The sequence below is a fragment of the Halichoerus grypus genome, chromosome 8 (genome assembly GCF_964656455.1).
Source record: "Halichoerus grypus chromosome 8, mHalGry1.hap1.1, whole genome shotgun sequence".
NCBI lineage: Eukaryota > Metazoa > Chordata > Mammalia > Carnivora > Phocidae > Halichoerus > Halichoerus grypus.
The window spans coordinates 120,824,345-120,843,313 of record NC_135719.1 but is presented as its reverse complement, the minus strand read 5'-3'; the positions used below and the strand labels follow the sequence as shown (position 1 = coordinate 120,843,313).

Sequence of the window (18,969 nt, the reverse complement as noted above, 5' to 3'; positions counted from 1 at the left end):
ACTCCTAGAGCAACTCTGCCCTTTGACTGAACCACTGTGATCGGGGTCTATTGCTTGCTTCTCTTTTCTGGAGTACACTACCTTCATAAATATTTCTTAACACCAATGGCAAAGCAAAATAAAAGTCAATGAATTAGTATCTTTTGGGACACGTGGTGTATTGTGTCCTTCATCTCCCTTCCTCCTTTGCTTCCCTCCTTCCCTAAAAGATTTGCATATAGTGAGCACATCTTTCCCCTGCCCTTGAAAGCTTTTCATTACCTTTGCTGATGTTCAAATGTGGGTCAAGTCTAGTCGTCAAACAGAAAAGCAAACTGCCAAGAGATTAAGTAATGAGCCATTCACATAAGGTATCCGCTAATAAAAATTTAATATCATAAAACAAATCAGAAAACAGCAAAAAAAATTGTTTAACCATTCACAATTAACGTGGAAAGAGACAAAATTATAAGGCAGCCATCCATGGAATGATTTCATGTTTACAAAGGATCCAGAAAAGGGGACATTTAAAATCACTGTTTGGACTACTGAACCAGGGGAACTGTAGTTTTATCCCATGAGACTTCCAACTTGCTAGAAGATGCTATCAGAAAAAAGATCAAAGCCAATTTCCTTGCGTTCGGATGAGCATATCTAGAGAATTCCCAATGGTTGTCTAGTCTTTTCCTACAAGTCACAAATTCCCCTCAAGTCTCCTGGGGTTAATCTAGATGTCTCAGGTACAAAGCGGGGGGGGGGAGGGGTCTCCATCACTGGTTTTATTTTCATAGCATCCCCAACAGTGCTCTTGGGATCATTCTGTTTTGAGTAGAAATTTTCTAATGGAAGGATGGTTCTCCTGTAGATCACCTTCCACTGCAGCAGTTTGGGAAGAATCTGGTCAATATTCTCAGTCTCTCAAGGGGCCCAGAGGCCCTGTAGGCAAGAAATTTTCTGGAGGTCTGGGCTGTTGGTAGACAGCTCCCCTGTTTAGTATCTAGTTACCATGGGTCTGAGGGGCATAATACTCCAATGCTGGTGTGTCCTTCTAGTTCTAATCCTTGAAAAAGAGAAAAACCAGGCAGTGACACTTAGAAGTAGGCTGGTAAAAAACAATTTCATCGTCTCCTCTGTGCAAAGAACTGACCCCTCAAAACGACCACCTCTGTCCTTTCTCTAATGATTCAAAATACAAGAACAGGGCTGACTCAACTGTTTTGAATAGGTGATAGAAAGGTGACAGGGGGAAGAGAGAACACGTAGCCTCTGTTGATGGAACTGTTTCCAACTCTCTACACTCCAGTGCAGAGCCTCTGCCTAAAAAAATCTGGCAACAGCATGCACAGGAAAGCAGCCAGCCCTAGAACAGCGCTGCTTCGGGGAAATGGGGACTGATACGCAACTCGCTGGAAAACAAGGGAGGGGAATGGGCCAGTAGCGTTTTCCACCTTCATTTGCCATTTAAGAGTGCATTCGGAATCTGAAGAAATCTGTCCCTACCAAGGAAATGGAGTCAAATTGCAATGAAGACTAACTTTGGTTATGAGGAAGGGAGGGCTGTACTCTTCATCATCAGGTGCATCTCTTTGGTAGCCAATAATTCCATCTGTGATCACGGCAGCAACTTAAGTATTGCCAATGTTTCCAAATGCATGAGAGCATTAAGGCATCTACATCTAAGGAGGCAGTGAACACAAGAGGAAAACAGAACTGAAATGTGCCAGTAAGTGACCACCGCTGTGGCCCCTTCTGGGACACTGCCCAGCACGAGCAAGTTCCTCCCCAGTGAAGAAAGCGTCTGCCATGCTGCTTGGTCCCCTGCTGCCTAGAGGTGCGTTTGAGCCCTCTAAGGTTAGTATGGCTATTTCTGCCTGCTGACCAGGAGAGAAATGAGTAGCTCCTGAGGCAGCAGCTTTAAAATCTGGGAAAGCCCGCAGCTCCCAAAAGCTGGTAGGCCTTGCAAGGTCTGCTTGTTAACGCAAGGTCCAGAGGGGAACGCAAATTTGGAAGTTTGATGGTTCAGTCCTTGCCAAAGTTCAAGGCCCCCCCTACCAAGCAAGATATTCTAGCCAAACTTTTAATGATGGCAAAGCACTGCTGAAAGAGGCTTTGGCCAGCAGAACGAATTTCTCATCATTGCACGCAACAGTATGATAGAAAGTGCTGCTACCCAAACCAAACCAGACACTAAGATGTACTATTTATTAACAAAGTAAATTTCCAGGGAGAATCAAGGCAACCATGACATCTCGAAGGGCCAGACGAAGCCCCATGACTCCCATAAGTCAGAGTTGTTATCAGGAAAGTCACTCAGACTTTCCAGACTGTGCCTTCTGTTGGTTTTAACATCGTATGCAATGGTTGCCAGCCACTATACAAAACCCTATCCTATTTATGCTACTTTGGTCTACGGCCGGCAGAGGGCTCGCAAGTTCTGTTTCCATAGCTGCTGACCCAGTGACAAATCCAGGAAGGAAATAAAGAAATTACAGGCATGCTGGCATATACGTCATATAAGACATTTTACGAACTCCTAAACCCACTGCCCTGAAGAACATAATCTTGGTTCCCTCTTTATATAATGTGTTTTGAAATGGTACAGAAGATCAAAATAAATTAATAACATACTATTATACACTTAGTTGATAACACAAAGTTTACAGGGATTTGGCAAATACGGAAAAATCATCCCAGTTTGTTAAACACTTTTACTATCTCAACTGTTTAAATGACCAGAATATTAGTGATTGTGTCATCTCACATATGAGGAAGTGATATTTTAAGGGGTTAACAAAGTTGCATTTGACACAAAGGTAACTTCATTGAAGGGAATAAAGAACAGAGACAATGTTATCTTCATCATCACAGTTCAAGAAGTGGTTGTCCTGATGAGAATTCAATTCACACAGATACCAACATCGCCACCCGCAGTAAGCAGCAAATTATAGATAGGGAGGAGGGGCTGGGGGGGAGGTCAGGAGGAAAGCATGGAAAAGATGAAGAGACAAGAGACATGATTTCAATAAGCTTTAAATCAAGAGGCAAACACTTCCCACTTGTCCTACATCTTGACTCTCTTCACTGCTACAGGTGCTTACGTGACGCTGACCCAGCACTCTCCAAAGGACACCAAGTATTTTGCCAGAGGGACTGCTAGTCTGCTAAGATAAATACGTAAAAAGAAAAAAAGGGACAACACAGGGTTTTGGTTATCTTACTTTTAAAAAGATTATGACAAAAACGTCAGTTACTATCCAAATTTACTTGAAATTAACATCCCTTCATTTCAAAAGACACTTTGGGATCTGACTGTTTTTGAAGGAAAGCCTGAGTGGGCCTGAACCTACCAGAACTTGGCTCCTTTGCATTGGAGGCAGGTATTCTGCAAAGGAGAACTTGAGAAGAAATACTAGTGGCCTCCTTCGATGCTAGTCCATCTCTGTTGCTCCACTGATGGAACAGCGGGCTCTCTTTAAAGAGGCAGAGGCAGACGCGAAAGGAGGTGTTGAGTCTCTCTAGACATCCTCTTTTCAACGGACAGCTCTCGAGTAAAAAGTCAGCTTTTCATGTGCCTTGCTGTCATTTTCCTGACTCTTGCCCCAAATAAACTACAATTGTCCTTAGCATCTAAGACAGTGGGCATTATGACCTTTATCAAGGCGTGTGGCACAGACGCTAAAGCACCAGTCTTACACGGTGAGAACCATGTTAAAAATCAATGGATAAAGTAAGTGGCAGAGCCTCTAAACTAAGACAGAGATCCAGCTTAATTACAGAACACTATACTTTCATAATTACTTTTTCATTGTGAGTATGAAGTTCTCCACTTTTCCTTAAAATGAAATTCCATCTTCCCTGAGCATAGGGTTAAGAGAAACATCAAAACTCAAAATGCCAAGGGCCTTTTAAAAAAACAACACAACGGAATGTCTCTATCCAGTCGCAGTGTGTTGTTTCTACTCTAAAAGCTTTCCATTACTCCAGCTTTTAATCTCACCTCCCTCCGGACTCTAGGAACACAGGTGGAGATGGGGCAAGGTGAGACAAGAGACTGAGGAAGTGAGCAGCTGTCACGTGCTGGCTGTTCTCACGGGATGGCGAACAGCTGTGGCCTGAGGCCCGAATCCGACCTTTAATGCTGGTGTCCTACTGACAGGATGAGCGGGATGAGGCAACCCAGAACCAGGGCGGCCACCTCCAGGCGGCTGAGGCCCCTCCCGCCAGTGGGGTCGGATCTGTGGCTGTGCCCCATTCCGCCCACCTCAGGGAGGACATGTACTGTGGCAACATAAAGAAATGTCCCGGCAGAGAAAAGCATGGCCACTCCAGTGGCATTGACCTCTGAAAGGGCTTCTTTACTGCTCTGTGAATGAAGAGAGAGAGAGAGAGAGAGAAAGAAGAAAAATTAAGACAAGTAAAATTCAGGGTCAGGAAGAAGTCCTGATTAAAAAAAAAAAAACAGTGTTCACAACTGGTCCGATATGGGACACTGGGGACATCTTGAGATCAGAGCAATTTTGTTATTGATGAGAAGCTTCCAAATTTAAGACTATTGATGACGTACACAATTGCTTTTTCAAACAAACTTCAAGTCTGGTTGAACAGGTCTGGCATGTATTATTCTTACAATGGAATCAACGGCATTATTAATGCAAGTATTAAATTTCATACATTCATTTATTCTACTAACATTTAACAAACATCCCTATACACCAGGCTCTAGGCTGGTGCTTGAGATACAGTGGGAATCGAGATGCAGTACCTGCCCTCACAGAGGCAGAAACATCTTATAAGCTAATCTTGACACAATTAATTTCAACTTTTTCTATTAAAAAAGTGGACCTATTGGGGCACCTGGGTGGCTCAGTCGGTTAAGCGGCTGCCTTCAGCTCAGGTCATGATCCCAGGGTCCTGGGATCGAGCCCCGCATCGGGCTCCATGCTCAGCGGGAAGCCTGCTTCTCCCTCTCCCACTCCCCCTGCTTGTGTTCCCTCTCTCCTGTCTCTCTGTCAAATAAATAAATAAAATCTTTAAATAAAAAAAAAAAGTGGACCTATGGACTATGACAATCAATTAAATTTTTAAGAAGAGAACACGCCATAATGCAACATGTAACCCCATGCCTCCAGAATTATACCTTCCTGTCAGAAGTTCTAAAGACTTGCACTGATCAATGAAGTGATAAATAGGGTAATACTTAAAAAGGAACTATATATTGCTTGTTGACTGGAAGAAGAAAAGAGTCTTCGAACGATCAAAGAGGGTTTTTATAATACCTCATTTGTTAGCAATCCAGATCAACAAACCGGATTAACAGGAACTTAATCGTGTTTTAACCACCTCATTTCTCATATGTTCCTTTTAATACAAGTTTTACTGTATCAACTATGAATGGAATGACACTCAGAAGAATCAATGACCCTCAGGGAGAGTATGGGGGAAAGCAGTTCCATGAACTAGCCCTGAGTCAGTTTGGTTCTAAGATTTTTCTCCGGTGGCCAGTCAGTTGACACTGAAGTACTACAGGGAGGGTTGTTAAGACCTACAGCCCCAGGGGACAGAACTAGACGGCAGGGAAAGGTCCACCTGGAACAACAGGGAAGAATGCCCAGGCTCGGAACTGACAAGGGACACATGTTACTTCAGGTCTGACGTTATGTTCAGTGCAATGATAAAGAACTGGATATTTAGTATTTGGTGATATGAGAATACAGACATCTCTGCTCATCCCCTATTCTCCTCAAAACTGCTGTTTGCTTGTCCCTCACTCTTCATGCGCCTGCTTAAACATTAAATATGTACTGTTGTGACTTATTATATATCTGTCAAACAAAATTAGTGTGTTTGGTTAGGCTTGAGTTATGCTATTTTAAAGATCATATATCTGTGCAAATGTTTTCAGAACTGATGGGGAAGAAATTTTGAAATTGAATGAATAGGAAAATGCTCTAAATTTATGAAGAGAATGCCTTGGAATTAAGATGTTTACCCTGTACTGGCTTTTACTTGTAATTTCATCTTTGTTTGAGGGAGTAACTTAATTGCAAAAATCAACATAAAAGACCACAGGTTCTGGTAAATCACAAAAGAATTAGATACTTGTCTAGATAAGCTAGGAATGATCAGACTTACCTTACTTAGTCCTAAGTATGTCACCATGGACATAACTGGGGCTGCCAGTGCAAAGACCAGTAAGTGTTTTCTGATTCGATTCCGTTCTAGGCCAGCATGCATTAGGAAGGAAACCAGCCCAAAAGCAGCTGGTGCCTGGAAAAGAAAAAGTATTCCTAATTAAAGTATGGATCGCTTCTATATTATGAAGCACATGTCATTTGACTGAATTCTCACACACAAAAAAAAACAGGCATGGTACCAAGACTGAGTTCTGCCTTTTAGGAATTAATGTTCTAAGCTAAGAAAATATCCTACTTGTGTGTGTGTGTGTGTTTCTTAGATAGTAGGAAAAGACAATCAAGAAAAGAGTATAAGAAAAACAAAAACATTTATGAACAAAAATTACTTTAAAATATAGAAATCTGTAGAGAATTTAAGAGTTTGTGTGTATGACCATTAAAAAAGTCCCTTCAAGTGAAAGTTTAAAAAAATAGTAGCAAAAAATCCTAGCTATGAACAGAGCTGGTCAGCTATCTCAAATGAATGTCAATTATAAAAACTAAAAAAATCTTCCCATTCCAAAAAAATACCAATGACCAAAGAGAAATTTTAATTATGAACATATTCAATATTAAATCTTCCACTAAAATTCTGCTTACCTTATGTAGCATTATTGCCACAAACACAATTAACTGGACGCTAGTCTGTGAAGTAGAGGCTGCTGCTCCTAAGGCCACACCATCCGCTAAATTTGGAAAAAATAAAATATAAAATACTATAACAACAACAACAACAACAATAGTGTAATAGTTTCGTGTGTGGGCTTTAGAGGCAGGGAGAGCTGCATCTGACTCTGGGAAGGTTCCTTAACTTTTCTGAACCTTAGCCTTCTCATCTCTAAAATGGGGTCAAGGAAATATGTATTCTTAGGATTTTCATGAGGGTTAAATGAGATAACATACGTAAACAGCTTAGCACCTGGCCCCAAATATTCAATATGTCAGCTGTTACAACAGAAATTGCAAAGATTGCAAAGTAAGCATCTCTGTGTCTTGTAGATGAAAAAACACAAAATAAAGACACTCCAACTCTACATAGATGACTTATACACAAGAAGTAAATATTGGCTGAATGGATGAACTTTTGTCAGATAAACATGTTCTACCGAAAGGTCCAGGTGACAGTGTGCCATCTCCCACATGCCTTTGTCAGTCACAGACTCGTACTGCTGGGACTGGTCTTCAGTTAGGACTCTAAGGCATGCCCAGTCAGCGATGCTGCGCCTTTGGCATTCTACAGCCCGCCTCTGCCTCAACGGGCACTTTGGGTTTATACTGAGCAACAGGGCTCTTCAGGACAATGTCAAGGCTCTTTTCCAGATGAGGCTTTAGGGCAGAGGTCAGCACATTTTTTCTTAAAGGGCCAGACACGAAATATTTCAGGCTTTGCAAAGGCAGCCACAGATGATATGTAAATAAGTGGGCATGGCTGTGTTCCAAAAAACTTTATTTACAGGCGCTGGAATTTGAATTGCATGTAACTTTCATGTGCCACAAAATATTTTCCTCCACTAAAAAAATAAAAAATTGTTCTTAGCTTGCAAATCCCTGACACTTGAGTACGCCCGGGCTTGTGCTTGTGTTGGAAGACTTCATGAAGCAACCCTCTCCGCAGTTCATGGGGACAGTCCCTGGGATGTACGCACTAAGCCTCCCACGCTGGGACAGAAGACAAAGGGGTCTCACTGCCATCCAACCCTACCTGCAGCATGGACGACCAGACCCAGTGTGGTGGTGATTTTGGAATTGCTGGGCCTTGCTGTTTCTGGATCTGAAGTAAAAATAAGCAAGTCAGCCACGAAGCAATGTGAAACAGAAACTGCTAGAACACTGACCTGGAGGTGGAAGAATTCTTTGAAAGCTCTTAAAGTAGATTATATTTTCCCCATGACTATCTTTTCTCTTTGGCTTTAAACACTTAGAAGTTTCCCCTGTCCTGAAAGAGGGGGCAGAAAGGAACTCTTCATTTGCTCCAGCCTTCCCTGAACAGACAATATGTAACCCCCAACTGCTTCAACTGCCTCACACCTCTTAACCCTGGAGCTCTCACTGGAAAGTGCTCTGTGGCCTCTCAGCACTTCTCTGCAGACCAATCTCGTCGTCACTGCCTACCTGCCCCTCTTCCCCAGCCTCCTGCAACTTTATCTTTATTTGAGCACCAAAATGTCTGTCATGTTTGCCCTTCTCTATTTTATTGCCACCATCCTAACCTAAATTTGCATCCACCTGAACCTGAATGAGCAATAGGCTCCCAGCTGGTTTCCCCCTGCTCTCACTTCTCCCTAATCGAACTCATCTTACACATCCTTGTCGGATTCATCTCTGAATCACCCCACTCTTCCGAAACGCCAGTTATCTGCTGCTCTTCAGATTCAGTCCAAACTGCTCTATTAAGTGGGTTCTTAAGCTCTTTATCAATTTATCAATCTTAAGCTCTTTATCATCTTATTTCTCACTATTCAATCCAGTTAAACCAGTTTCTTTAACATCTTCTAACAAAACCTTCTCATTGTCCTTTCCCCAAATCTCTCAGCCTTAATTCTCGGCATGAACTTTAACTTCTTAGCTCATCAATCTGAAACCTAGCCACTGTTCAAAGTCTAATTCTAGGACCACTTCCCTCAAGAAAGAATCAAAGATTAATTCCAGCTCAAAAGGTTCCCCTTGCCTAGAAACCAAGAGCTCTATGTGCACAGACTCCACATGCTACTTCAAAGCTTGTCCTAGATCACACCTGAGATATATACAACTGTTTTCACTCAAATAGGTCTTATATCCCCAGACTGACTGTAAACTACACAAAAGTGAATTTTCCACTTCTTTCCATTTCTTTTTCACGTCTTACAGAATGTAGCACAGCACTAGAAACCCAATAGCTGTTTAAACAATCCTTATTGGAGAGGGGAAAAAAATACTTCTCTGTATTACATGAATGTTTCTGCTATAATAGAAAATATACAAGCAAGTAAATAATGTCCAAACAACATAAAAATTAAAAGATGGGGACATCAAAATGCCAGATGAAATGACAGATGGACATTAGCCAAATAGATTCCAAGGGATTTAATCTTCTGGGGGAAACCAGTGCACAGAAGGAATGATTTATAGTGGAAAAAACATATACAAGTAAAGTAACATGTTATCTTTTTAGTAAAAATAAATAAAATTATCTTCTAATTAAAACACTATAAGGAAGGGAAGCTAAAGTCCCTAACTAGTCAGAGACAACAAATGTTTCAATGTCGCCCCCAACTGTGAAGAATATCATATTATACTGTGTGACAACCTTGTTTTGACTTTTCTTTATAGAGTCTTGTGGTCTAGTTATAAATAGCAACTTAAATAAAAATTAGAGGCTTTAAAATTAAAACACAGTTTTTATAAATCTATAGGAAAAGACTGTACTTCAGCATAAATTTAATAAATCAATTTTTACTGATACTTAATAATATATAAAACCCTGTAGATAATAGGTAAAGCCAGATTAAAAGTGAGCAAAAACAATGACTTCAGAGATGAAACAGGAGGAAGAATAAAGGAACACATGCTATTCTTAATTCTTTGTATAGGATTATAGGGCACTAATGGGCCTTTAAATGCATTTAAAATTGAAACTGATAAGAATCACAAAAATGTCATAAAGGCCACTGTGAGCAACTATGTAATGCAGTTGGAATCAGACACCATCCCACCAGAGGGTGCTTCTCATTTGCTATTTGGTAAAAGCACACAAATAAAACTATTTACTCCTAAATCAATTTCCCAATACATGTAAGACCATTAAAAAAGAAAAAGTGTATGGAAAAATACTGAAAAGAAATAGTATATGCAAGGAGATTAACAAAGCAAAAAGTATCTTTGGACTAAAAAGGCTAATTAAGTTCAATGAATTTTGAAAAAAAAACCTTTTATTTGGAAATAATTTCAAATCTTTCAAATAATTTTTGAAATAATAATTTGAAATAATCTTTCAAATCTTCAGAAAAGTTTTAAGAATGTTCAAAAAACACTCCCTACTCGTTTCTCAGAATGACCTACTGCCTAACATTTTGCCCCATTTGCTTCATTATTTGTGCTCATGTTCTTTCTGTATCCACACCACCCACCCACACACACACACACACACACACACACACACACACAATTTTTTTCCCTGTACCATTTCAAAGTAAGTTGCATACATCATAACTCTTTTTCCCCAGATATTTCAAAGGGTATTTCCTAAGAGAAAGGATATTTTCTTACACTGATCAACTTCAGTAAATTTAATATTGATACTTTTTTTCTAATTTCTCTTGCATGTTCTAATTTTGTTAACTGCAGGAAAGTCTTTCAGAGCATTTTTCCCTCCCAGGAAGGGTCCAGTCTGGGATCAAATATGCACTTAGTTGTATCTCTTTAGTCCCTTTTAATCTGGAGCATTTTCTCTGCCTTTGACTTTTAAGACACTGATTTGAAGAATACATGCCCCTTCCTGAGCCTTTCTTGTTTTTTAATAGAATGATCCCTTCCGGTGTGCCTGGGTGGCTCAGGTCATGATCCCAGGGTCCTGGGATGGAGCCCCACGTCGGGCTCCCTGCTCAATGAGGAGCCTGCTTCTCCCTCTCCTGCTCCCCCTGCTTGTGCTGTCAAATAAATAAAATCTTAAAAAAAAAAAAAAAGATCCCTTCCTTTTGGGTTTGTCTGATGCGGCCTTAGATTATGCATCCTCAAATGGAATACTACACAGGTGCTGCTTCTCAGGATGTCACGTCGAGAGGCACAGAATGTACGTCTATCTGCTGCTTGCTAGTAGAGTGAATTTTGGATTATATCCTGGACATTGTGAATGTTATCTTGTGGATACTCTGGATTCTATTATATGCCTCTAAAGAGTGTCCATTTTGTGTTTTGCCTGAAGTCACTTGGTTTGGCTTAAACTGCCAAGTCTCTTTTTTGGGCAGCTGCTCAAATCCCAGTTCAGTTCTTTCATCTTTAGCTGAGTCTGCCCACAAAAGAATGGTTCAGGGCTCAGCCAGACTTGGGTCGAGTTTATACATAAAATCTGGGGCTGTGTTTCTCTGTCTCTCTCCTTTCTAAGACTCTCCCCTCACTTTCCAGTGTCTGTAGTTACCGTGACCTCTAGTTCCTTAGGCCAGACAGACCGTGTTTTCTAACAGTTTTAGCTACCCCAACTGGGCACTGACTGCTTTTTAAAAGCAGTAAACACAGAAACTTACCCTATTCCTCCAGAATTTTCCTGCTTTAGGTCCATCTCTTGTGTCTTTAGGTAGTGGTTTTTAAAAATTTGCCCGGAGTTCATAGTTATCTGTGAGGAGGCTGGTCTGATAGGCACTTATTTGCCCACACTGAAAACAGACGCCGATGACACTAAGCTTGATCATCTGGTCAAAGTACTATGGATTTCTTCATTTCATTACTCTTTTTTCCTTGCAACTAATAAACAAATAAAAATTTACCCCCTAGATTTAACATTCGTTGATTCTGGCCTGCGCCAATTTTTACCATGAAGCTTGCAAAAAGATTTTCTCCTGCCTGCACTCTTTCCACCCTTACAAGTCGACATTTAGCAACCCACCGGAAGCAAGTGTTCTCCCTCCTCTTCCTCTTCCTCCTCTCTCACGTGGATGTGCTCAGCACTTCCCATTTTCTCAATGGTTTTTGCTTCATTACTGTTCATAATTATTTTGGTGCTCAAACTGTCTTAGATCTGGCCAGCGGGAACCCCTTCAAGCTGGTTCTATACTCTGTGACAAGTTTCCATTTTCTTCCTTCCTTCCTACTTTTTTTTTTTTTTGAGCACTAGATGTTCCAAGCTGATTTTGTACTTACCCTGCCCCTGTCCTGGAATCAGCCATTTCTCTGAAGAGCCCTGGTATGCTCATTGCTAGTGGGTGTCTTTACTTCTAGGCCCTCTCTGCAGACAGAGCTAGGACATACATACATGTATACATAAACACACACGTATATATGTACACATATACACACATATACACATATACATTTTAGAAATCATGAGTCCAATAGCTCCAATTCCAGTCCATCCCTATAGGGGTTCTTTCTTGCCTTCCCCCATTCCATATTTGTACGTCCCCTCTTCCACAGTGAGAACTCTGCTTCCACCAACAGCAACACACTTACTCAAATGACAGTAACACCTGCACAATACACCTAAAACAGTTTCAGAATTGTTTTCACCTGTGCCATCACAAAAAGCAAAGCCTACTAAAAAGAGTTTGATAATTGTTTATGCTTCTCCCCCAGCTCCATCCAAAACTAAAAATATATAGTCAAATACTACATTCATATGTCACTTGAGTTTTTAAATCCCCTTCAGTGTGATTGTGTTATTCATTTGAATTACAGTTCATCTGCTGCAGTTAACTTCCCCTATCCTTGTTGATTTCATTTTTTGAATATGGGAAATAGCAGCATGCTTCCAAAAGTCAAAACTATATCAAAGAGGCATGCCCAGGGAAGTGCCATGCCCTCTGAAACTCTTCTACCCCATCCTACCCTGCCCCTACCTCTCATGGGTAATTCTGTTGCCTACGTGAGGTTTCATGTTTCCTTTCTGTAAAAATAAGTACACATATGTGTTTTATTCCCCCAGTTCCTTACACAAAATGTAGTCTATGATAGATATTAATTTACATTTCGGCTTTTCCAGCACCCCCCCCACCAAAAATAGCTCCTAGAAATCTCTCCCTATCAATTCACAGAGATCTGATTCCTCATTCTTTTTCACAGCTACCTAGAACTCCATTAATATGCACACATCACACTTCATTCAACCAATTTCCATGACTGGACATTTAAAAGTGGTTTTACAATGATAAATAATGCTGCACTGAATAATCTTGTGCATGTGTGTTTTCATATTGGAGCTGCATTACCGGAATAAATTCCCAGAAGTGTGACTTTGGGGTTGGAGGATAAATATAAATGTAGTCTTGTTTGATATGGCCAAATTCCCCTCTGCAGGGGCCATACAATTTTGTATTCCCACAGCAATAGATGAGGGTGTGTTTCACTGTAGCTTTGATAACAAAGTATATTGTCAAGCTTTTGAATTTTTGCCTGACAGGTGAGAAATGGCATCTCGGCAGACTTTTGATTTGCATTCCTAAGTGAAATTGAACATCTTTTCATATGTTTAAGGACCATTTTAATTATCTTTTTATGAACTATCTGTTCATGTCTTTTGCCTGCTTTTCCACAGATTTTTTTTGTAGGCCAGGCATTCTTAACCTGGGATCCATGTAGAAGAACACAGGTGGAATGCAGGGGGCGCCTGTGACCCTAACTTGGAAAAAAGCACATTTTAATTTTTACTAACCTCTAAATGAAATCCATCATTTCCTTTGATTATGAATACAGACCATAAACTACAAATATTGGCACTACCTATACTTTATTGCCAGAAGTAATCAGATAATTTCAGGTTATTTTACAGTTGTAGACATCTTCATATCACTGCTTTCACTCATCACTGCTTTAAATTAAGGGTGTATAAACTGCCACCACACTGCAGGATTACAGTCTTCTTGTCTGTAGATGCTCATGTGACGAAGTTGGGCAACTACCAGGCACCTCTGCACCTACGGTCATTCAGCCGCTAACAGCAAAAGTCACGGGATCTCTCACTGGGACCAAGACATCTATGCTGCTCTCCAGCAGCTCCTATCTGCAAAGGTCTCTGTCAGTGTACTTGAAAACAGGTATCTATAAACCCCTCTATCACCAAACCCTAGGAGTTTGATGTAACTCTTCCAAATTTATTCTATCATGGTGGCATTAAAGTTGTATCATGGATCAGAATCTTTTTTTAATATAAACCATATCAAGATGGTGACTCAGCCAAAGATGAATTCATTGATCTTTTTTAAAAAAAATTTTTATTTAAATTCAATTTAGTTAACATATAGTGTATTATTAGTTTCAGGGGTAGAATTTAGTGATTCATCAGTTGTATATAACACCCAGTGCTCATTACATCGCGTGCCTTCCTTAATGCCCATCACCCAATTACCCCAGCCCCCCACCACCTCCCCTCCGGCAAACCTCAGTTTGTTTCGTATAGTTACAGAGTTTCTTATGGTTTGCCTCCCTCTCTGTTTTTATCTTATTTTTTTCTTCCCATCCCCTATGTTCACCTGTCCTGTTTCCTAATGAATTCGTTGATCTTAAGACAAAAAAGTTACTATATCTACTATGGACTCTGAAAAACAAACTGAGTGTTCTAGAGGGGAGGTGGGTGGGAGGATGGGTTAGCCTGGTGATGGGTATTAAAGAAGGCACGTTCTGCATGGAGCACTGGGTGTTATATGCAAACAATGAATCATGGAACACTACATCAAAAACTAATGATGTAATGTATGGCGATTAACATAACATAAAAAAAAAAGTTACTATATCTGGGGGTGCCTGGCTTGGCTTAGTAGACATCACAGATGTCTGTGATTCTTGATCTTGCGGTCATGGGTTCGAGCCCCATGCTGGGGGTAGAGTTTACTTTAAAAAAATAAATAACCAATTTTTAAAAAAATTTTTAAAAAGTTACTATGCCTAGAGTTAAATTTTAAGTCTTGGAGAATTGTAGTTGTAGTTGAAGAAGTGTATTTCTCCTTGGAAAGCAAGCTATGAATGTGTTTAAGTGTATCTGTAAGAAAATATCTTTGTGAAGCAGGAATTTCTATACTAGTAACCATCAAAACAAATAACCAAATCCACTGGATGTTCAACTTGACACTCTGCTGCCTTGTTGAAGCTTGTCTCACAATTTAATGTTTTTAGCCAAGCTAAGCAACAAAAGCTGTCATGCTGCTGTCCTAAAAAATAAAATTTAACTCCACCTTGCATATTATTTAAATATATTATCTGGTTAATTAATGCATCAATAAAGAAGACATATATTACTATATCATATATTTGTTTTTAATGTTTTGGAACTATATTTCAATATAATTGGGTATTCTCTGTAATCCTATGCGTTACGGTTTGCATATTTAAAAACATGATTCCAATAAAAGGTCCACAGGCTTCAGAATGCCTAAGGGCTCCACGGCACAAAAAAGGTTAAGAATTTCTGCCCCAGACTCTCAACCAAATGAGACAGCTTTAAGGTAAGCATGGTAATAACCCAATAAGCACTCTCTTGTGCCACATGTCACAACTCACCAGCTCCCCCAACTGAATAAAATGTTCACTAGAACCCAAGAAAGACAAGAGTTTTTGGCACTAAAGAAGGCTATTGATCTATGCTGAATTATTCAATCATCTGTGACTTTCTAAACTGTAAATTTATTGCACTGCCCAGAAAGCCTTGGAGCCACTTACCATCAGTAGAATGCACATGGGAGCTGCCAATCTGGTCTACCAGCAACATGAAAACGAAGCCCAGCACAAGGGAAACACCAATATAGGCGTGCAGCTGTGTGTGGTCATGGTTGTGCTCATGTTCATGGGCAACTGGTATTTCTGCTGCTTTGTCTGATGCAATCACATTCTGTGTTTCACTCACTTGGTGGTGTTTACCTAGAGCAGAATGAACCGTAAAGAGAAAATGTTTTCCTCCTTGAAACATTTTCACATAGATGCTCCCATTCTTCTGTATTTCAAGCTCTGCAAAGACATCTACTTCCTATATTACAATCCAGCCAATCATAAACTCCTTTTGGCATGCAGATTTTTTTTTTTTTTTTAAGATTTTACTTATTTGACAGAGAGAGAGCACAAGCAGGGGGAGCAGCAGGCAGAGGGAGGAGAGGAGGGGGAAGCAGTCTCCCCGCTGGGCAGGGAGCCTGATGTGGGGCTCCATCCCAGGACCCTGGGATCATGACCTGAGCTGAAGGCAGACTCTTAATTGACAGTGCCACCCAGGCACCTGGCATGCAGATCTTTTAACTGCCTATTATTCTCAAAACCTGGAAGTGGAAGCAAATCACCAAGCAAGAAAGCGGTCATATTCCCAAGCAGTATCATCCTCAGATCCTCCTTTCTGGCTGAGAAATTCGTGCCAATATCATCAAGAAACTACAGTAAGTTTTACTCTGATGAAGATAGGCAAATGAAGAACAGTAAGTAATGAAAATAATTTTAACCAAATTCATCTAGTTTTAGACCTACGTTGATTTAGAAATTGCAAATAAAGAGCAAACTGAGTGTAAACCTTTTAGCTTAAAAAATATCAGGAGGGGGGCACCTGGGTGGCTCAGATAGTTAAGCGTCTGCCTTCAGCTTAGGTCATGATCTCAAGGTCCTGGGATCGATCCTGAGTCCAGCTCCCAGCTCAGTGGGGAATCTTGCTTCTCCCTCTCCCTCTGCCTCTTCCCCCTGCTTGTGCTCTCTCTCTCTCTCAAATGAATAAATAAAATCTTAAAAAAATGTATCAGGAGGCAATCACTAACTAGAAACTAAAAGGGCAGAGCAGTTTAAGAGACACAGCTTTCCATCTAAATTCAGTTCTAAAAATACAATTGCTGAGATATTCTGAATTACAGGAAGTGACACTTGGCCAAGTAATACTTCTAGTTTATATGACACTCAAAGCATAAATGCTTCAAGGCCAGAATCCTGATCTTTGCTGTGTTTAATGAAGAGAGGCCAACATATTAGACATTTCTCATTTATAATTAGATTAAGCATTTTTACCTTTGATCAAAGAAATTACACAAGCTTGTAATATTTTAGACCCTGCCTTAATCCTTTAAAAGATATTTTTGAGGGGCACAAATCACATGCCATGTGAAAATTAAAAAAACAAAAAACAAACAAAAAAAACCCTATACATTCTTCTAATTCCTGAAAGATTTTTTTGGTTTGTTTTCATAGCCATTTTCTTTTTCTTAACCTTTTTTTTTAAATGTGATAAAATATACATAAAATTTACTTACCATTTTAACCATTTTTAAGTGTAGAGTTCTATAGCATTAAGTGCATTCACACTGTTCTGCAACCATCACCTTCATCTATCTCCAGAATTTGTTCATCATCCCAAAGGAATTTTTTAATCTGTAGAGTTCTTTTTTTTCTAACAGTGATTTCGTCTACTTGTTTTTAAATTAAATGTCTAAATCTCTTTAAAAAAAAAATCTACTTTATTGAGGTATAATTTACATACAATAAGACACAATGAGTTTTCACAGTGCAAAAATTCTAGTAACTACCACCAAGGACAAGATACAGAACATTTTAAAATCCCAGAAAAGTTCTCTTATGCTCCTCTGAAGTCAATACATCACTCCTGGTCCCAAGCAGGGGCTGATGTGCTTCTTGTCCCCGGAAAGATTTTTTTTTTTTTTCTGTTCTAGGATTTTATATAAATGGAATCATATAATATGTAACACTTTTGTGTAAGGATTCTTTTGCTTATAGCAATGTTTTGAGATTTATCTATGCTTTGCATTTATCAGTTGTTTGTTCCTCTTTTTTGCTGACTAATGTTCTATTGCATAGACATATCACAATTTGTTTACCCATTCACCCACTGACGGACATTGGGGTTATTTCCAATTTTGGTCTATTATATATAAAGCTGCTACGAGCATTCAGGTACAAATCTTTCTGTGTAAGGTTTAGCTATAAAAAAAACCTGTTTTCCACAGTGATTGTACCATCTTACACACCCAACAGCAGTGTATGAGAGTACTAGTTGCTCTATACCATTATCAACATTTGATAATATGAGGCTTTAAAATTTTAACCATTTAACATACTCGATCACATTATCTGCAAACAGTTTTACTTCTTTCCGATCTTTATGCCTTTTGTTTCTTTTTCTGGCCTTCCTGCAGGCTAGAAGCTGGCTAGGACCCCAAATACAATGTTAAATACCAGTGGTTGAGAGGAGATGGCCTTGCTTTGTTCTGAATGTTATAGATGTCTTAGCCATAGGGTTTTTGAATACGCCCTTTCTCAGTAAGGAAGTTCTTTCCTAGTTTGCTGTAATTTTTTTTTAATGAAGGAGAGTTTAATTTTCCCAAATGCTTTTCTGTACCTGTTAAGGATGATCAAAGTTTTTCTACTTTATTCGATTAATATAATGAATTAAACTGGTTTTTTAATATTACTCCAACCCCTACTTTGCATTCCTGGCATAAACTCCAATTGGTCAAGACATGTTATCCTTTGTCTATACTGCTGGATTCAGTTTGCTACATTTGGTAAAGGACTGTTGTGTGTACATTCATGAGAGATATCTGCCTGTAACTCTTTTCCTGTAACATCTCTGAGTCACACTGGCATCTTAAAATGAGATGGAGTGTTCCTCCAAGAGATAGAAAAGACTTCCTTCAGCCAATACATTTCCATTTTATTGATTTAAACAAGGTCTATGACTATCACAGTTAGTCTGACATTAATGTTAAGTATTTTTAAATTACTGAAACGAGATTTATGATGTTTTTTAAACTTTTAAGACCATGACCTATAGTAAAAAATAAATTTTATATAAATGAAAAACTAAATGCAACGTTTCACAAAACAGTGAAGCTTATAATACTTACAACGCACTCTTCCATTTCTTTCTCTTTCCCTCTTTTTTTGTCCCTCCACCAGGCTCTTTTTAAATATTGGTCACAAGTCCAACTCACTAAATTTATTTGAAGACCCACTGAGTTGCTACCTTCAGTTTGAAAGCATTACTGGAGGTGGAGAGACTCAGAGGAGAAATGGATGATTTTGGAATAAGGGGCATTTTCTGGAAATTAGAAGCCTGGGCTGCAGTGGTCAACGAAAGAGAGCTAAACACTAAACAAGCCTAGGAGAAAAAAGTTGGCAGGTTGTAGGTGCCCACTCGGTTCCTTACACAAAATAA

The 18,969-nt window shown here is 39.6% G+C and overlaps 1 protein-coding gene across 3 annotated transcripts in view; it reads right to left on the bottom strand.

The window, feature by feature from the left end:
• Positions 1 to 353: 353 nt before the first annotated feature.
• SLC39A9 (solute carrier family 39 member 9) overlaps positions 354 to 18,969 on the bottom strand; it is a 53,622-nt gene continuing 35,006 nt past the window's right edge. For all 3 annotated transcript variants that reach the window (XM_078053844.1, XM_036107231.2, XM_036107232.2), the window contains 5 exons: positions 15,492 to 15,689; positions 7,855 to 7,923; positions 6,753 to 6,838; positions 6,112 to 6,246; positions 354 to 4,342 (listed from right to left, as the gene is read on the bottom strand). In XM_078053844.1, coding sequence (XP_077909970.1) covers positions 4,112 to 4,342; positions 6,112 to 6,246; positions 6,753 to 6,838; positions 7,855 to 7,923; positions 15,492 to 15,689 — 719 coding nt within the window. In that variant the 3' untranslated portion in view covers positions 354 to 4,111. The remainder of the gene's footprint in view (positions 4,343 to 6,111; positions 6,247 to 6,752; positions 6,839 to 7,854; positions 7,924 to 15,491; positions 15,690 to 18,969) is intronic.